Genomic DNA, 16,042 nt, shown 5'->3' on the forward strand with positions numbered 1-16,042 from the left:
ACCAGAATCCTCATTTCTAGCATTTGACAACCGCTCGTCAAGTCCACGTGGGGTACTTAGTTGCCACAGTTCCAAACGCTGTCCTTTCAGTCAGTGATTAGAAGATTGCTGTTCAACATATATATTTTTCTTATACATATATATTATGCTCGATTATAGCAAAATGTGGAGGCTTGACATCTGTTTCACATTAGTGATAGTATTGGGAGTGAGAGTAAGAGACACGAGACACAGTGGGTGCTGCGACATTGCAACCCCGCAAATGCGGTCAAAAGAGGGATATGGGGAGAAAGAGATACTGTTGTAAAATCCAGCAGGGGAAGTTCAAACAATTTGCCGAACTGCATATCTATAGATGGAATATACAATACCTTAAATGTGCTACCGCTTGGCCGAAAAAAAAAAAAAAGACAGCCATAGTCGAGTGGTCTGCGGCATTAGGCTGTGGATCGTTTGCTGTGAATGTCTTGGATTCGAATCCCGTTTCGGGGCATAAGTGTTTTTAACTGTCCTCGTTTATATCTATGTCTGTGTGGTGTCGTAATGGTTACAGTGTAATCCGTGCAAAGCGTTTAGCAGGTTAATAATTTGATAAAAAGTTGTTACCTTTTTATATATTAAAAAACAGTGATTAGCGCGTGCCTTCGGTGCCCGTGGTCATGGGTTCAATTTCCGGAGAGGCACTCAACAATTTCGGTGTTAACCCAACACCGTGAGGACAGTTGGGGAGTTATCTGAAGTAAGAGGTAGCAGACTCCAGTCTAGAAAGCCGGCATTAGGGACTTCGGGTGTCGATGCGTTGACTACACCTCCCCACTTTGAACGTAAGCCCGCTGGTAGGAACCAAAGGACTGTCGTGCCAAGAGTTTAGTTTGTTTTAATTATCATAAATGCCTTCTTTATTATTAAATTTTATCCATTATTTTATTTTCAACTGGTTTGCAAAACTCAGAGCTAGCTACTTGTTTTCTTTTTAATTCATGTTCATAGCTAGCACAACTAACCATTAAGGAAAAACAATCTTTTCAATAAAATTCGTCTCGCGTCTTTCGTAGCTCTAAGTTTAGTTATTTTTAGCTTTTTTTTTAAGTTGAAGGGAGTTTTATCGTTTTCCCTATTTTTACCAGTTTTACTTATGTTTCTATGTATGGACATTGCGCGTTGCGCCTATAGGCACGTGCTTAGCGTTTGCAAAAGCGGGCCTTTTCCTGCCACTATAGAAAGTAAGAGTGCCCTGTATCAGAGAAATATTAATTGACGTATGTAAGTGAATATATCTGTTATTAAGTCATAATTACTCAGTTTTTGCATCGTACATACTTTCCTCAACCTCATTAATCTCTTCACCCTTGCTTCCTGAATTCCAGTTCTAGTATTCTTTCTTTAGCAAGGCGCATTTTATGGGGAACTGATGTCTCATGTAGGCTTCTTAACTATAACATCAGCAATAAAGAAAGTAGGGTTTAATTTGTACTAATTTTAGAACATTACGTTAATTATTAGCTAAATAATAATAATAATAATAATAATAATAATAATAATAATAATAATAATAATAATAATAATAATAATACGGAGCGAGCTTAGGCTAGTTGTTAGGATTCTTGCTTCTCAATTGGGTAATACCGGGTTCGAATTCGGCGACCAGCCATCCTGACTGAGGATTTTCCAGGGTTGCTCCTCAGTTATACTGAGCAAATGCTAGGTTAGTACCTTAATGTCAGGCTGTGGAGACCTTCCTTCCATTGCTTTTCCATTGTTGTTTTCATCTGTTGATTACTACAGTGTAAAGTGGCCTCTGAGGGTGTATCTGGTAGCTTATGGTAAATAAACAATAATGACATAATATATCTTCATGAAACATGAAATAGTTGTGGGTTAATTTAACTACAGCCTTACAGTCCCAACAGATAACTTAAGTTTTAATATCAATTGCCTGACTTTTAAATATTATTTTCATATTGTTTTAGCTTTCAATTGTCTCATGTATGTTCCCACCGAGAATTGAACCTGAGATCACATGAACAAATGCGAATATGTTAAATATTTTTGAACACTTTAATATACAAAACACAAAACGCTTCATTGATATGATGCATTAATATGTTTTGGTTACGTCCTGCAATGTATGATTGAAGAAACCTGGAGGGTGAAGAAAAAATAACAGAAATCTCTTTTATTTACTAGTTCAACAAACCCCCAACCTCAGAAGGGCAAGCCATAAGTTAGGTGTTAGTCATACAATGAACACTTTTATTAATACTAATAATACTACACAACGATATCGCTCTCCTGAAAGTCTCGTGTGTATGTTTAAAAATCTACTGTTGTGCCACGCCAACCAGTCTGTATTTTTTGTTGTATCTTCGAAGTAAAAGATATTATTAAATTTGTTGATGGTTGGACTCTAGTGAGTCAAAAACTACAATTAATAGAGAGTTTGTTTTGTCTAGTATTTCTGCGATTAGAAAGGCCTTATCTAAAAGATATTACATCTGTATATGAGAAAATAGTAAAGTTTATTTTCTAAGAATAAAATAAAAATTTTTCAATGTGAAGCTAACATTAGGTTTTGAAGAGGAGCTAAACAGAAGAATTTGTTACCATTTACATCAGTTTTCAGACAATTCACTATACTCTGAAATGGAAAGAAGTCAGACTTGGAAACATTTTACTAAAGAGACTCTGACAGAAACTGCAACATGTAAATATTGCAAGGTTAAAATAAAATAAAGAACAAAGGTAGCACAAACGTGTTATAGAAACTTTAAAAGCATAACAACCTACTATATTAGTGAATCCGAAAAAAGTTTTGACGAATTTCAGATATTCAATTTTATCATCACAATTTCAGATGTAGGTTTAGATACGAATCAAGATCTGAGATTCGAATTTCGGATCCAGATCCGAGATCCGGATCCAAGTCCGAGATTCGAATTTCGGATCCAGATCTGAGATTCGGATCCGAGATCCGGATCCGGCAAGATCCGAATCTGGATCTCGTTGGATCCGGGATATCCGGATCCAAAATTTTTGGCCATCCCTAATATATATATATATTTGATTTGATATTTAAATTTTGTGCTCCTTTCAGCAGCGAGGCTATATGAGAAGTGAACCTACAGCTTAACGTAGGCCCCGAACCACATTAACTCCCGCCGGGAATCAGGATCTCCCACACCAAAGACGCGTATAATAATAATAATAATAATAATAATAATAATAATAATAATAATAATAATATGAACCGCGTTCTGGTAGTCATGAAGGAGGTATTAGGGCTGATAGTGATCTCCTGGACACTAGAACTCTGGATTTACTTTCAGGTTTACGAAAATCTTACGGATCGATGCTAATAAGGAATCAACCTGGGATATATAGAAAAGGTTTTACGCCTGTACACCTTATTTTTAGGTGTGGACACCTATAAATTAGAAAGCTATCCATCACCTCCGTGTAATACATATACTATAAAAGTGTACGGCAAGAATGAATGAAAAATTACAAAATGAAAAAAAGTAAGAGCATCGAGTGGGATTCGAACCAGGTTCAAAAGTACTAAATCTACGCAGAAAGCAAGAACTTAGCACGCATGGCTATGGAAACAACTACGAAGTTTCTTTCCAATTTTGTGGATAGAGAACGAATTTCTTAACATTTCTCTCTTTTTAACGAATTTTGTGGTCGAAAAGCGTTACAATCAAGTTTTCTGCAATTACCAAGCACTATGATGTTCTAAATGTATCATTGCATTAAGTTATAAAAAGAAAACAGTATTTGAAACAGCAAACTGTGAGCTGTTCGGAAGTCTCGTTATTTTCCTATGACTTCTACCATTACGTCGACTGCAATTTGCCAAACCTACAATTTTAAGGGACTTAGTTATATTCGGACAACCAAGGCAGCAATTTTAAAAAATGCCAAACTGAACTTCGTTTCAGGGATCGTCTCTTGTGGAACTTTATAATTGTTTCACCAAACAAGTTGAGTCGCTACAGTCGTTCTGGAATGCAATGAATGAAATTGATCAAAGATGTACCATTCTTGATCCAGTTCATCCTAAGAGGAAGGATGCTTTCAGGCGTATAGCTGTAGGTAATGTAGTGATTATCATATCTTAATGGAGGTTGAACTGCCCGGCAGGCAAAAGATTCAAGTTGGTGTTGCTGTCAGCAATCAAGCAGTTAAAATTTTTTATGTTATTCCATAAGTATGAAAGGCTAACATATGCTCTAGTTGTGTGGAAAGAAATGCTTGTATACGTATATCCGGTACTGGGTTTTGTAGCCGTTTTGTTAAACTGACGCGAAATATTAAAGGTTTATATTAGATAACAAAATAATATATTGGATTATAGATATTTATTGCTAAAATATAATTTTCATATTATTCATTATAATTGACTACTGACAATAGGGAAAGACTAAATAAAAAGTTTTTCGTTCTTTTTGCTGAAAACAAAATATGCAATGGTGTAAAATGTGAAGAAACGGATTATTAAACATATACGTTTATTAATAATTTTTGCCTAGAAATCAATATTTTAAATCAGTCGAAAAACAAAAACAATGCAGTGGGTATGTATAAGTTATTATTTTTACTCAAAACTGTTGGAAGGTTCAATATTACAGTGTTCGCGATTATTCTACTCCATTCATTGTACCTGTAACAATATCAAACATCAGTTCCATTGATGCTAGCAACGCAGAAATTTGGTCTATAAATGAATGTGACATATATTGTAATCCGAAGCCTGAAAGAGAGGTTCAACACATGGCTGCTCAGTAAACTACAAAATTGCTAATAAGGATAAGTGACGCTGTCTTTCCGAAAGATAATGCAGTACATTGTATGATAAGATTGATGATAGAATGGTTTGATAAACAAAAGGAAAATTGGACCTTCTTTTGCAGTCTTTTACACAATCACTCGATCTGAATGTCAATAGCTGCTGTGAGGAATTTTTGAGGAAGAAGTCTAGAAATCTTTTCCTGCCATCACCACATCATAAACTACTCAACATTCTGCAAGAAAAATAGCTGCCTGGCCATTGTACATAACTTGCGTAAGTCTTCCTTATGTCGCATTGTTGGTGTATTGGTTGCCAGAGGAGGCTTGAAACTATACGGAAGTCCTTAAAGTGAGGCCTCAGTGTCGTACTCCAACCGTAATCAACTAGACAGAAGTTGTTAAATTACCTGTTGAAGCTTACTGTAGTGAGGAAAATTTTATGAGTTTATAACGACAAACATATTTTGGGTGAATTCTAAGTTTTACGCTGAAAGAGAGTTTCTAGAATAGGGATAATGATACGTTTGGATGATTGAGCAGTGATTTTCAAAATCTCTACTCCAGTTCGAGAAGTTGGCAGTTTTTATTCGTATAACAAAACATTTACGCTCGTTTGTCAGTGTTCTCTATATTTTAAAGTTTTATTTTATAATAACTTAGATGAATAAATACGCTTTTTGTATAGTTTGGGAAAACAAGAAGAGAGAACAGCAAATAACATTTGTTGAGTTTCTTATTTAATTAATGTTATGTATTGCACATGTGGGAATTTTAATGTTTATTATAGACTGTGTCATCTAACAAGCTCTATAGATGTAGACATGTTCAGATTCGTACTTTTTTTTCCTTCAGGGAACAATGTCTCAATTCAAATTACAATTGATGCTAAGAATGTGAACAACAGGCCTGATATTATCTTTCTTGGATCAGAGCGTGCAACAGCTCCCTTGAGAAGTTCCTTGGCTGAGAATTTAGAGGTAAAGAATTTTTTTTTTTTTTAATTATTTATTTACGAAATCATATTTAAGCCACGATAAGATACAATAGAATCAGAATTTATGAGTGGTAATGTAGAATCGATGTGCATTCTTGAGAACGGTAGACTATCAGTTGAAGCATAGGTACGTTGTGTATGCAGTGAATAAGGTAACACAGGGTGCTTTTAAAAGAACTTTACAGTTTTGTAAATTCATATGAATTTATTGACTACTTACACAGCTGATTTTCTGCAAAACAGATTATGTTTTGACTCACGTAGTGCATAGTACCAAATAGCACCACCGCACGCTCTAGTGACAATTGTAAAAAAAAAAAAAAAAAAAAAAAAAAAAAAGTTTCTATGTGTTTGACGAACGTACGTCTTCGTAGAACTAGTGAGGCAAAACTTTGTTAACTGTCTTACAAAACCAACCCGGCGTGCTTCTGGCAAAGTGGGCGACCCACGTGCGACTGTTTGACGTGTGTTGAGAAACGTTTGCATCTCAAATCATACAGAGCAAGAATCCTCGGCGCAGTTGGAGAAGTTACGTCTGCCATGCTGCGGGCTTGGCAGGAAATCAGTTTCAGATTTTATATCTGCAAAATCACCAATGAAAGTCATATTGAACTTAACTAACTATAAGGCAAAAAAGACTTGATCTGTTTTGCTAGCAAAACCAGCTCTGTAAATAGTCTGAATAAATTTATATCAATTTAGAAAGTTGTGAAGTCTCCTTTAAAGCACACTGTATATAATTAAAACTAAGAGTAAGAAGTTGAGGCTAATTATTTATTGATAAATAACAAGAATTTAATGGATGATAATCCTGTATGGCATATCATAGTATTACATTTGTATCTGAGCAACTCAGCGTGCACATAATTGCTATTTGTATTTTAAACGTGAAACTCCAAACAATCAAGATCACAAATGTAGGTAATATAACATACAAAAAAGTTGAGTGTGGACTACGACAGGCATTCTGGAAGATATAACGCCCAGAAAACACGTGCCCTTCTGATTTTTTCCCCTCGATTTTAACCCACTAGTTTGTGGTTATTCTATTAGAATTATTGTATTATTATATTAGAATACTGAAGAAGACTTCACTTTTTAAACATATTTTATAGGCTCTTAAATATCGCAGCATACAGCTGTACGAGTATGTGGCACTTTTTTTTCTTCTTTCTTCAAACAGTGTACCATAGTGCACTAGATAATCTTCCAGCAAGACATTGGAGTAGACACCCTGTACATTCTCACTCCTGAAGTCTGTGCTCTTTCATGCAGACCACATTGTTTGTACCACAACTTCCTGTTGTGTTTGGACAATCCACTGTCCACGTTCAGAACACTTCTGATAGTTGTATTATTATTATAGTAACGAGTGGAGGAAACAACTTATTTTTAACACAATTTCTCTATAGGTATGAATTTAATGAAACACAAGCAGTTATTTACCTTATTGTGCGTGGTTCTTTTTGACCGTTTCCTCCAATATTTCGTCCTCTATCGCATCTAAGAACTTTTTCAAGGGATGAATATCCTTTAAAAAAAAAAAAAAAAAAATCCGACCTGCTTCTGTTTCACATTCATTTTTGTTATTAGTACAGATGAATAACAAATTATTATTTATCAGATTATTTTGTTTGCTAAGTTGTGTCCTTACATATAGACCTTCTTTGAGAATTCGTACATTTCACCCATAAAATTTACAAATTTGTGGATATATATATATATTAGGGTGGAGTGAAAAAATCGAATTTTGGAAATTTGAAATTGGCTAGTGTGCAAAAATTGTAATTCGGTCCCTACAAAATCCACAAAAAATTCCATCAAAATCAGATATATTCTGCCTCCCCAACGACCTTGAAAATTGCAAAAATCATTTTTTTTTTTTTTACATTTTTTATTATAATTTTTAGAAAATCGAATTTAACAAATTTGAAATCGGCTAGTGTGCAAAAGTTGTCATTCGGCTTTTACATAATCCGCAAAAATTTAATCGAAATCAGATAATATCTTCTGCCTCCCCAACGACCTTGAAAATTGGCAAATTTCTCTCTTTTTCAATGTCAAATTTCGTTTTAAGATACAATATTGCTGAGATTTAAGGAAGAAAAATATTACAAGATAATTAGTCAGTAGCTGAAATATAGTAAGCTAAGGACAAAACAAACAATAGTCACATAAGGAGGCAGTCGGAAAAGAAGAAAATTGATAAAAAGAAAAGACCCACTATTACTATTTTTCCTTAAACTTAAATGGGTACATGACTGTCAATAACATGAGAGTGTGATGAGTGCTTTTACTTAGTAGCCACAATTTTCGTGGGGACGCTCAAAGATTTGTTTGTATTATGACTGCTTCTATTAATAAGGAAATTTGCTTGTGTCTTTGTGGTAGTGTTATTTTTCTGTTCATACATGGCATGCCCATCTTCTGCAATTACAACTAGAGCTACTACTGTCTGTGTTGGTTCTCCTTCTGAGTTGAATGAAAACGTACTACTGACTTACGAAGATGTCGCGAAACACTGAATTCTTGCGTTTCAAGAAAGCAGGAAAAAAGGAACCAACTTTTAGTGAAATCTCAGAAGCTAATGCTGTAAAATTGGAGGGAATTTGGAGAAGAGCCTCGATTCCTGTTTTTTCAAGAAAGAGAAGAATTGTGTCCATGCTGTTCGACTTCCATAAAACGTACAAAAACTTACTGAAGCCGTACAAGTCAAGAAAAATATGACATCGTACCAGGACCGAATTAGAGAATTCCCGGTCAACAGTAAAAGTCTGTTTGATATCGCTGCCTGCAAATGCGATTTGTCAGTCAATCTCTTTCTTTGCTGCTGTGAGAAGGATCGTAAAGTCCCAGCCGAAGAAAGAGCTTTTCTCCTCGATCAAAGAACCAATCGAAACATGGGTATGCATGGTATTGATATAAGAATATCGAGAAAATTACAGATGAAGTCTCTGAGAAAGTTGAAACAATCTTCTTCTGCTACTGCATGTGCTTCTGAAGCAAGCACCTCCGAAATGAAAGTTTCAGAGACCGAGTCCATTCAGGATGAATTTGCAGATTCAAGTGACAGCGATAAGGAAATCGACCCACTGCATGAATCATCCATACCAAGTACACATGAAAGATCGCAAATGAGAGTGGAACTTTCTTCATTTCCTTCGGCGTGTGACCGACATGGTGTATCAGATAGAGCAGCTGCTACGATTGCCACGTCCATTTTGCATGACTTGGGTGTCGTTTCACAAGAAGATGCATCACTAGTTGTAGACAAATCTAAAGTGCGGAGAGAAAGACAAAAAAGTAGATCAAGTATCCAGTAGAAATCTAGACCCCAGAAGCCTCTATACCATTTTCTTTGATGGTCGTAAGAACAAAACACTTGTTCAAGTAACAAAAGGACAGACACTTACCAGGCAGAGTGTAATGGAAGAGCATTTCACATTGCTCCAGGAACCTGGATTAACGTATTTTGTTCACTCAATTCCTGAATGTGGCACAGCTTTAGAAATCAAGAAGAGCATTTGTAAAAGCATTACTGGGATGTCTATCAGTATGGAAGATATTTTGGCTATTGGTTGTGACTGCACCCCAACAAACACGGGACCTAAGGGTGGTGATCGTTCTTCTGAAAAAGAGCTTGGAAGACCACTGCAGTGGATCGTTTGCTTGTTTCATACAAACGAACTTCCGTTACGTCATCTAATCCGACACATTGATGGCACGACACTTGGACCAAGTGGATTTTCAGGACCTATTGGAAAACAGCTAGGGAATTGTCATAAGCTAGATCCAGTTCAATTTGAGAAAATTGAAGGGAATGTTCAGGAACTGACAACGTTAAAACAGACTCAGTTCAGACCAAAAGTATCTATGCAAAATGTGCAAAGCTGTGCAGATCGGGAAATGCACTGAAGGAGTTGAATATCGTAACCCAGGAAAACTCAGTCATTCACGATGGCTAACAACAGCGAGTAGAATTCTTCGCTTGTACATTGCTACAAAACAATCTTCAAATGATCTTCGCATTCTTGCCGAATACGTTGTCAAGGTGTGCAATGCACCAATGTGGTTTCTTATCAAGAGCAAGCCATCGTGCACTGAAGGCGCAAAACACATATGGAAAATGGGGCACCTCTCCCGATATCTGTCAGGTGACCTGAAAGATGTTGTTTATCGGGTAATTCAGAGAAATGGCTTCTTTGGCCATCCAGAAAATGTTAATAGCAATGCTAGCAGATGAAAGACAACACATCAAAGAGCTTGCAGTACGACGAACTCGGAAGATTCGTGAGAACAGTGAGGCAATAACACAAGCAAACCAGGAGCCAAGAGAGTTCACTGTTTCTAAATTGAACTTCACTGTCAGCGATTACACGGAAATGATCTACTGGCCTGAGTGCGTAGTTACGAAGCCCTCGCTAACCAAAAAGCGTTGCCTTGGATATACTTCAAGATTTTTGCAACCAGCAAGTTGGCCGTCTAGTTGTGTCTTTACCTTGCCATACTCAATCAGTAGAGCGGTGCGTTAAACTGGTGACGAAGGCATTTGCCTCTGTGTGTGGTGAGTATGTAAGGGATGGATTCATAAGAGCCAGGATTGAATCCAGGAAGATGATACCCAGCTTTCACACTAAACGTGATTTCAAATTGTGAACTTTCTATTCCTATGTGTTCGTTGCATTGTGATAACTCCAAATTAGTTAGAAACAATATACTGTAAAAACTATAAAACTCTACTGAAAACTTTACCTTTGAAATAAAAACACTGTTGTTGAGCACTATAGGTACTTTTAATATTTTTAAATCATTAAAATTTGCAGATTATGTAAAAGCCGAATGACAACTTTTGCACATTAGCCGATGTCAAATTCGATTTTCTAAAATAATAATAATAATAAAATAAATAAATAAATAAAAATGTAAAAAAAAAAAAAAAAATAGACTTTTGCGAATTTTCAAGGTCGTTGGGGGAGGCAGAAGATATTTGATTTTGATGAAATTTTTTGTGAATTTTGTAGGGACCGAATGACAACTTTTGCACACTAGCCAATTTCAAATTTCCAAAATTCGATTTTTCACTACACCCTAATATATATATATTAGTGTAAAAATATTGAGGAAAAGGATAAAAAATAGTTATACACAATGAGGTATAAATGTCTTATTTTTCATTAGATTATTTTATACTTGGCGTGAGGGACCCGAGTTCGATTCCCGACGGGAGCTCATGTGGTTCGGATTCCACGTTAATCAGTAGATCCACGTCTCATGTAGCCTCGCTGCTGAATGGGACGTTAGACTCAAAATCAACTCATTATTTTATACTGTGCATCTCACAGTAATATAGCAAATCACGAATAAACTTCCCTGCTGATATAAACTCATCATAATCTTCTTCTGGTACAAGAATTAGTAATGTTTCCACTGGTCGATTCAAATAAATAAATTTGCGACCAAAACATTTCAGCTGAAGAAATATACATTGGTGGAAACATTGAAGAATGCACAGTAGGATTGCACAGATGTGGTCCAAAGTTAATACAGAAAACATGATGGTAGATTGTATTGTCGCCAGCGTGGCACCTCTACGACATCCCGAACCTGTTATATAGGGTGTTCAAAGACAAATAATATTCACCTTGATATCACGTGTAACCATCTCAAGTAACTACACAACAAATTGTTTAGGCAGGCAATTGGTCTTGCAGATGCTTAATGCTTATCTGGTATATGGAATTTTACGCTCTACCATTTCGCTCAATTGTTTCTTTCAGATGAAGAAGCTTCTTTTTTAATTTTCCGTTCATGGGGTATGTACTGCCTTAGACGTAACGAAACGAGAGACTAAAGAAGGTTAAGTCACTAAATAATACTTTAAGTCAATACATAATTATTATAAATAAAGTAAAGTACTCTTTTATTTACATCTAGAATTGGGATCCTGGAAAGAAAATTGTTGACAATCTAGAAACAGTTTTGGGAATAACTCTTAATTCGTCTGAACTGTCTGCTGTTGATGAACTGCAAGGCGAATGCGGAATTTGCTTGGCTTTACGCTTTGAAGACGTACTTCCCTCAGAAGTGTGTGAAAATGATAAGTGTGGAACTCCATATCATGCGGTGTGTTTATTTCAGGTAAGTATTTAAAGTTTACTCCTATTATATGCAAAGAGTACACGGTTGCGTAGTATTAGTGGGATTATTTTCGACGTGGAAATCCAACCCCTTGATATACTTTTGTTAGGCAAACATATGTATAAGTCCCTCTGGAGTTCTGGACTGGTAATGTTCATCTCTGGTGCGATTTATTGGTGGTGCAATCGAGACCACATGAAATTATGTGAGGATTGTGTCAGTGGATTTTTTCACATTGTATCCCATTTTCTCGTCTCATTAATTCTTTCTTCGTTACGAGTATTCACGTAGCATAGTCACTAATACACTCGCCTTAGTTGCGATTAGTCCCAGTTTCAATTCTCGGTGGGCAGGGGAAAAGGTGTAACAGTTTTTTGAGGCTAACCATCCTGAGTGAGGTCTTTTTTTCTGGATTTTCCTTATTCACACCAGACAAATGTCGGGATGGTGTCCACCGTAATAATTCTCAATCATTATGTATGATCTGTCTTTTTCAAGGTATTACAATGGAACTTGAAGGAATACTGTCGACAGTCAGTTTAAGAAAGAAACTTTCGTTCTTCCTTTCTGGTATGATTTTGTTCCTTGATAATATATAGTAGAAGTATATGCTTTTTCTCGAAACCTGTGAAGAATGGGTTGTTTTCCATAGAGTAGGAAAAAAATGTATGGTTATAGAGGATATATATAAAATGTATGTTTTGTGAGAGCACATTTTAAAATTTATAAATACCGTTGATGTTCTAATAATTTAAGTATTTTTCGCACAAATAATATTCATTTTTGGAGGTAATTAAATTAAAAAAAGAAGAAAACACAAAGAAAAGAACATACACAATGAACAAAACGTGTGGTGCTATACGCGCTTCGAAGAAAACTTATAAAAACGATTTTATGTAATTAGTTTCGTATTTAGTTATCCAATGATGGCATGTACTCTTTTCATTTTGAAGTACTAGTATTCTGAGAATTGAGTTTTCAGTTCGTGGATGGAACTCAGAGTGGAATTCAATTTTCATCCTGATCTAGACATAATTTAACTTAATGAGGTCTAGTGGAATCTTGATGCAATGTAGAAATACTTCCATGATATACGTGTACAGCTACTGAAATTATATATTTTAATAGGTCAGCTAGTACATATTAAAAGATAATTGTGTTCTATATATTTAATAAAAAATAATTTTTTATGGTATTCAATTTGAGAGTAGTTTAGTACAAAGCTAATCTATCTCCAAATCTTTTTTATAAAAAGAATTGTTAGAATTAAAAGCCTTGTAGTCATGAAGCTTCAAGAACAAAGAAACTGAAAAAGTCAAACTTATTAAGGAAGAATATAATATAGTCAGCTTATTCTAAACAACCTCCTTGCGGAATGTGCATTAAAATATAGTTAGATAAGAATAAACAGTTTACTTATATTATACATATTTATAATACTTTGATCTCAACTGTCTGATGAATAGATCCTTTTGAATGAAGTGGCTAAAGCGTATTCTTACCTTTCACTGTAACTACGCTATAAAGAGAATTGAAAACAATATATACTCTCCGGCCTGACTTATCAATAACAGCACATTATAAGATGAATATTTCGTTCTTCCTCTGTCTTTTTTTTTTTTTTTTTTTTAATCATACACAGAAATATTTTGAGTAAACGGCTGACCATTTTGCTTTTAGTATGGAAGACTCAAACTCAATTCACGTGGTAGTATATGTATTATTCTGCGTTTATTTGTAGACTGGTGGCAAACCAGTTCAACATCTATATTACGGAAGCTGCCAAACTCATGGTTGTTTTGTTTGTTGTCGATCTAGGGCATTCTTAGATCAGTTAATTATGTGTAAGGCAATAAAATTGCAGAAACGTTCTCTTCTATAGATGAAAACTCATACTTTTCCGCATAACTTATCATTCTCGTAAGACTGGCGTTCTTGCAACTCGGCGTTCTGTTCTTTTCTATTTATTCTGTTTCTCAGCACCTGATCACGACAAACAGCCATCTAGGAAGAGAAAGGCCGATGAGGTACAGATGTCACACTGCGGTAACAGCAGCAAAAAGTCAGGGAGCTCTTCTTCGACCTCTTCTGTGTTCGAGATTCGACCGCTGATCAGCGACGAAGGCAAAGGAGCCCTTTGCTTACATGGATAACAGAAATTCACGATAACTTCATTCTTCGCTTTCTTATATAGCTTTTATATCGCAACGCCAAGACGATCCATATCATAGAAATCGAATTTTCTAGGGATCCAGTTTCGGAACCAACTCATAATCATGAATTCCTAACTTAGTGACCAAGACAATGGAAACTACAAACCAAAAGATGTACCAGATGAATTTCGAATACAACGTATCATGTATCAGATTATCTTTGCTAGCCTACCTATCCAATCTCACTTCTTCACTTCAAGTCTTCATTACTACGTTCATATCAGTTAAAAAATGTGACTTCTATTTATTGTTTTGTTGTGTTTAAATGTCACTACAGTACCTCAGCTACATGAATAATGTTGCACTTCGGTGAACAAAATATCACAGGAGTCTGTTTCGTTCTCAGTGTGCGTAACATCCCTTAGAAAATAGCTCTTCCATAAGAGAGGGACAGAAGCATAGTTATTAGTAAAGATGTCGTGAGGTCAATTCTCTTTAGTAACACAATTTTTAAGTATTACTATAGTATTTCTATAACTTTACATTGTGGAAATGCATTGTCCACAGATTTTGTTAATAATTCTTCAGAATATAGTTATGTGGAAGTTGAAAAGCCTTTATAGTCAAAGGATGCCAATTTATTTATTTATTTTTTTTAATTTGTTCCTATATTTAAGGCTCTTCGCTAAGGTTAGCTTCCTTTAAAAAAAAAAAAAAAATTAATGAATAAGACAATGCATAGTATCAGAGATGTAGAAGAAAGCCAGAAATATCTATAAAAAGTATGAGGTATTAAATTAGCTGATAATCACTTCCATATCTTTTCTTAAAGACCAGAAATTTGGGTGCATAGTTTATAACGTTATAATTGTTGGGCACCCAAATTTATATACTGTACGAAAGGTCTTGAAAACAATTATTAATTCATATAATAGCATTTCTAGTATTACCGGGCTTACTTTTTACCTTCTTGATATTCTTCATTACCATGAAGTTATTTGCTGAAATTCAAAGAAGTGGGTGCTGCAAACTTCTTATTTACATGATTTTTCGAAAACTAAGGGAACATGAGAAACAGGTAAACTGAGAGAGAAAATTGTTTACAGATTTCAAGACAGCTCTGTATTTTACAGATATATCAAGTTATTTTATCATATCAGTAGGAATATATGTTACCAATTCATATATATATATGGTGTCTCAAAAATTCTCTGATATAAGATAACTGTTATTATCAGAGTTACAGCAAAGTGTAAGAGGAAAAACCGTCTCCAAATATGATATTTTCAATTTAGAGTGAAGAAATTTTTAAAATCGGACGAGTCGTTTGGACTGTACACTCCGTATGCGCCCAATGTTAAATGAAAATGCAGCTTGCCATTTATCTGGACCCACAACTTAATTGAATGAACTTGCAGTCTTTTACGCCAACATTCGATGGCCACCCCCATTTCAAATATGCCACCATTCACTTTATGTTGTAGGTCCAGGTAAATGGCAACGTTGCATTTTCATTTAACATTGGGTTCATAAAGAATATACAACCCAAACGGCTCGTCCGATTTTAAGAATTCTTTCACTTTAGATTGAAAACATCATATTTAAAAACGGTTTTCCCCTCTTACATTTTGTTGTAGTTACCCTATGTCAGGGGACTTTTGAGGCACCCTGTATATATTCGGTAACTTTTTTTTCTGATTAATATAACTTCACTTGCAGTGGTTACAAACTGTTTCAACTAACCGAGAAAGCTTTGGAAGAATACATGGAGCTTGTCCAAACTGTGAGACAGTAAGTTACGTTTTTTCTCTTTCTTATATATGTTTGTAGTTAACAAAGAAAAAAGTTCATAAGCAGCGAATGCTTGTTAAGGTAGTGAAAAATTAAGAAAAAGAAAAGCTCGTAGTCTTTTCACTTTCTCCATCGCAGTGGCGACTAAAGAAGGAGTGTCACATTAAATGTTATT

At 35.2% G+C, this 16,042-nt stretch overlaps 1 protein-coding gene across 4 annotated transcripts in view; it reads left to right on the plus strand.

The window, feature by feature from the left end:
* LOC145662546 (E3 ubiquitin-protein ligase FANCL-like) overlaps nucleotides 1-16,042 on the plus strand; it is a 59,323-nt gene that overhangs the window by 40,335 nt on the left and 2,946 nt on the right. For all 4 annotated transcript variants that reach the window (XM_081728223.1, XM_081728221.1, XM_081728224.1 and 1 more), the window contains 4 exons: nucleotides 3,942-4,095; nucleotides 5,644-5,768; nucleotides 11,720-11,923; nucleotides 15,796-15,867. In XM_081728223.1, coding sequence (XP_081584349.1) covers nucleotides 3,942-4,095; nucleotides 5,644-5,768; nucleotides 11,720-11,923; nucleotides 15,796-15,867 — 555 coding nt within the window. The remainder of the gene's footprint in view (nucleotides 1-3,941; nucleotides 4,096-5,643; nucleotides 5,769-11,719; nucleotides 11,924-15,795; nucleotides 15,868-16,042) is intronic.

Source organism: Thermobia domestica, chromosome 10 (assembly GCF_964235325.1).
Source record: "Thermobia domestica chromosome 10, izTheDome1.hap1.1, whole genome shotgun sequence".
In the NCBI taxonomy this organism is placed as follows: domain Eukaryota; kingdom Metazoa; phylum Arthropoda; class Insecta; order Zygentoma; family Lepismatidae; genus Thermobia; species Thermobia domestica.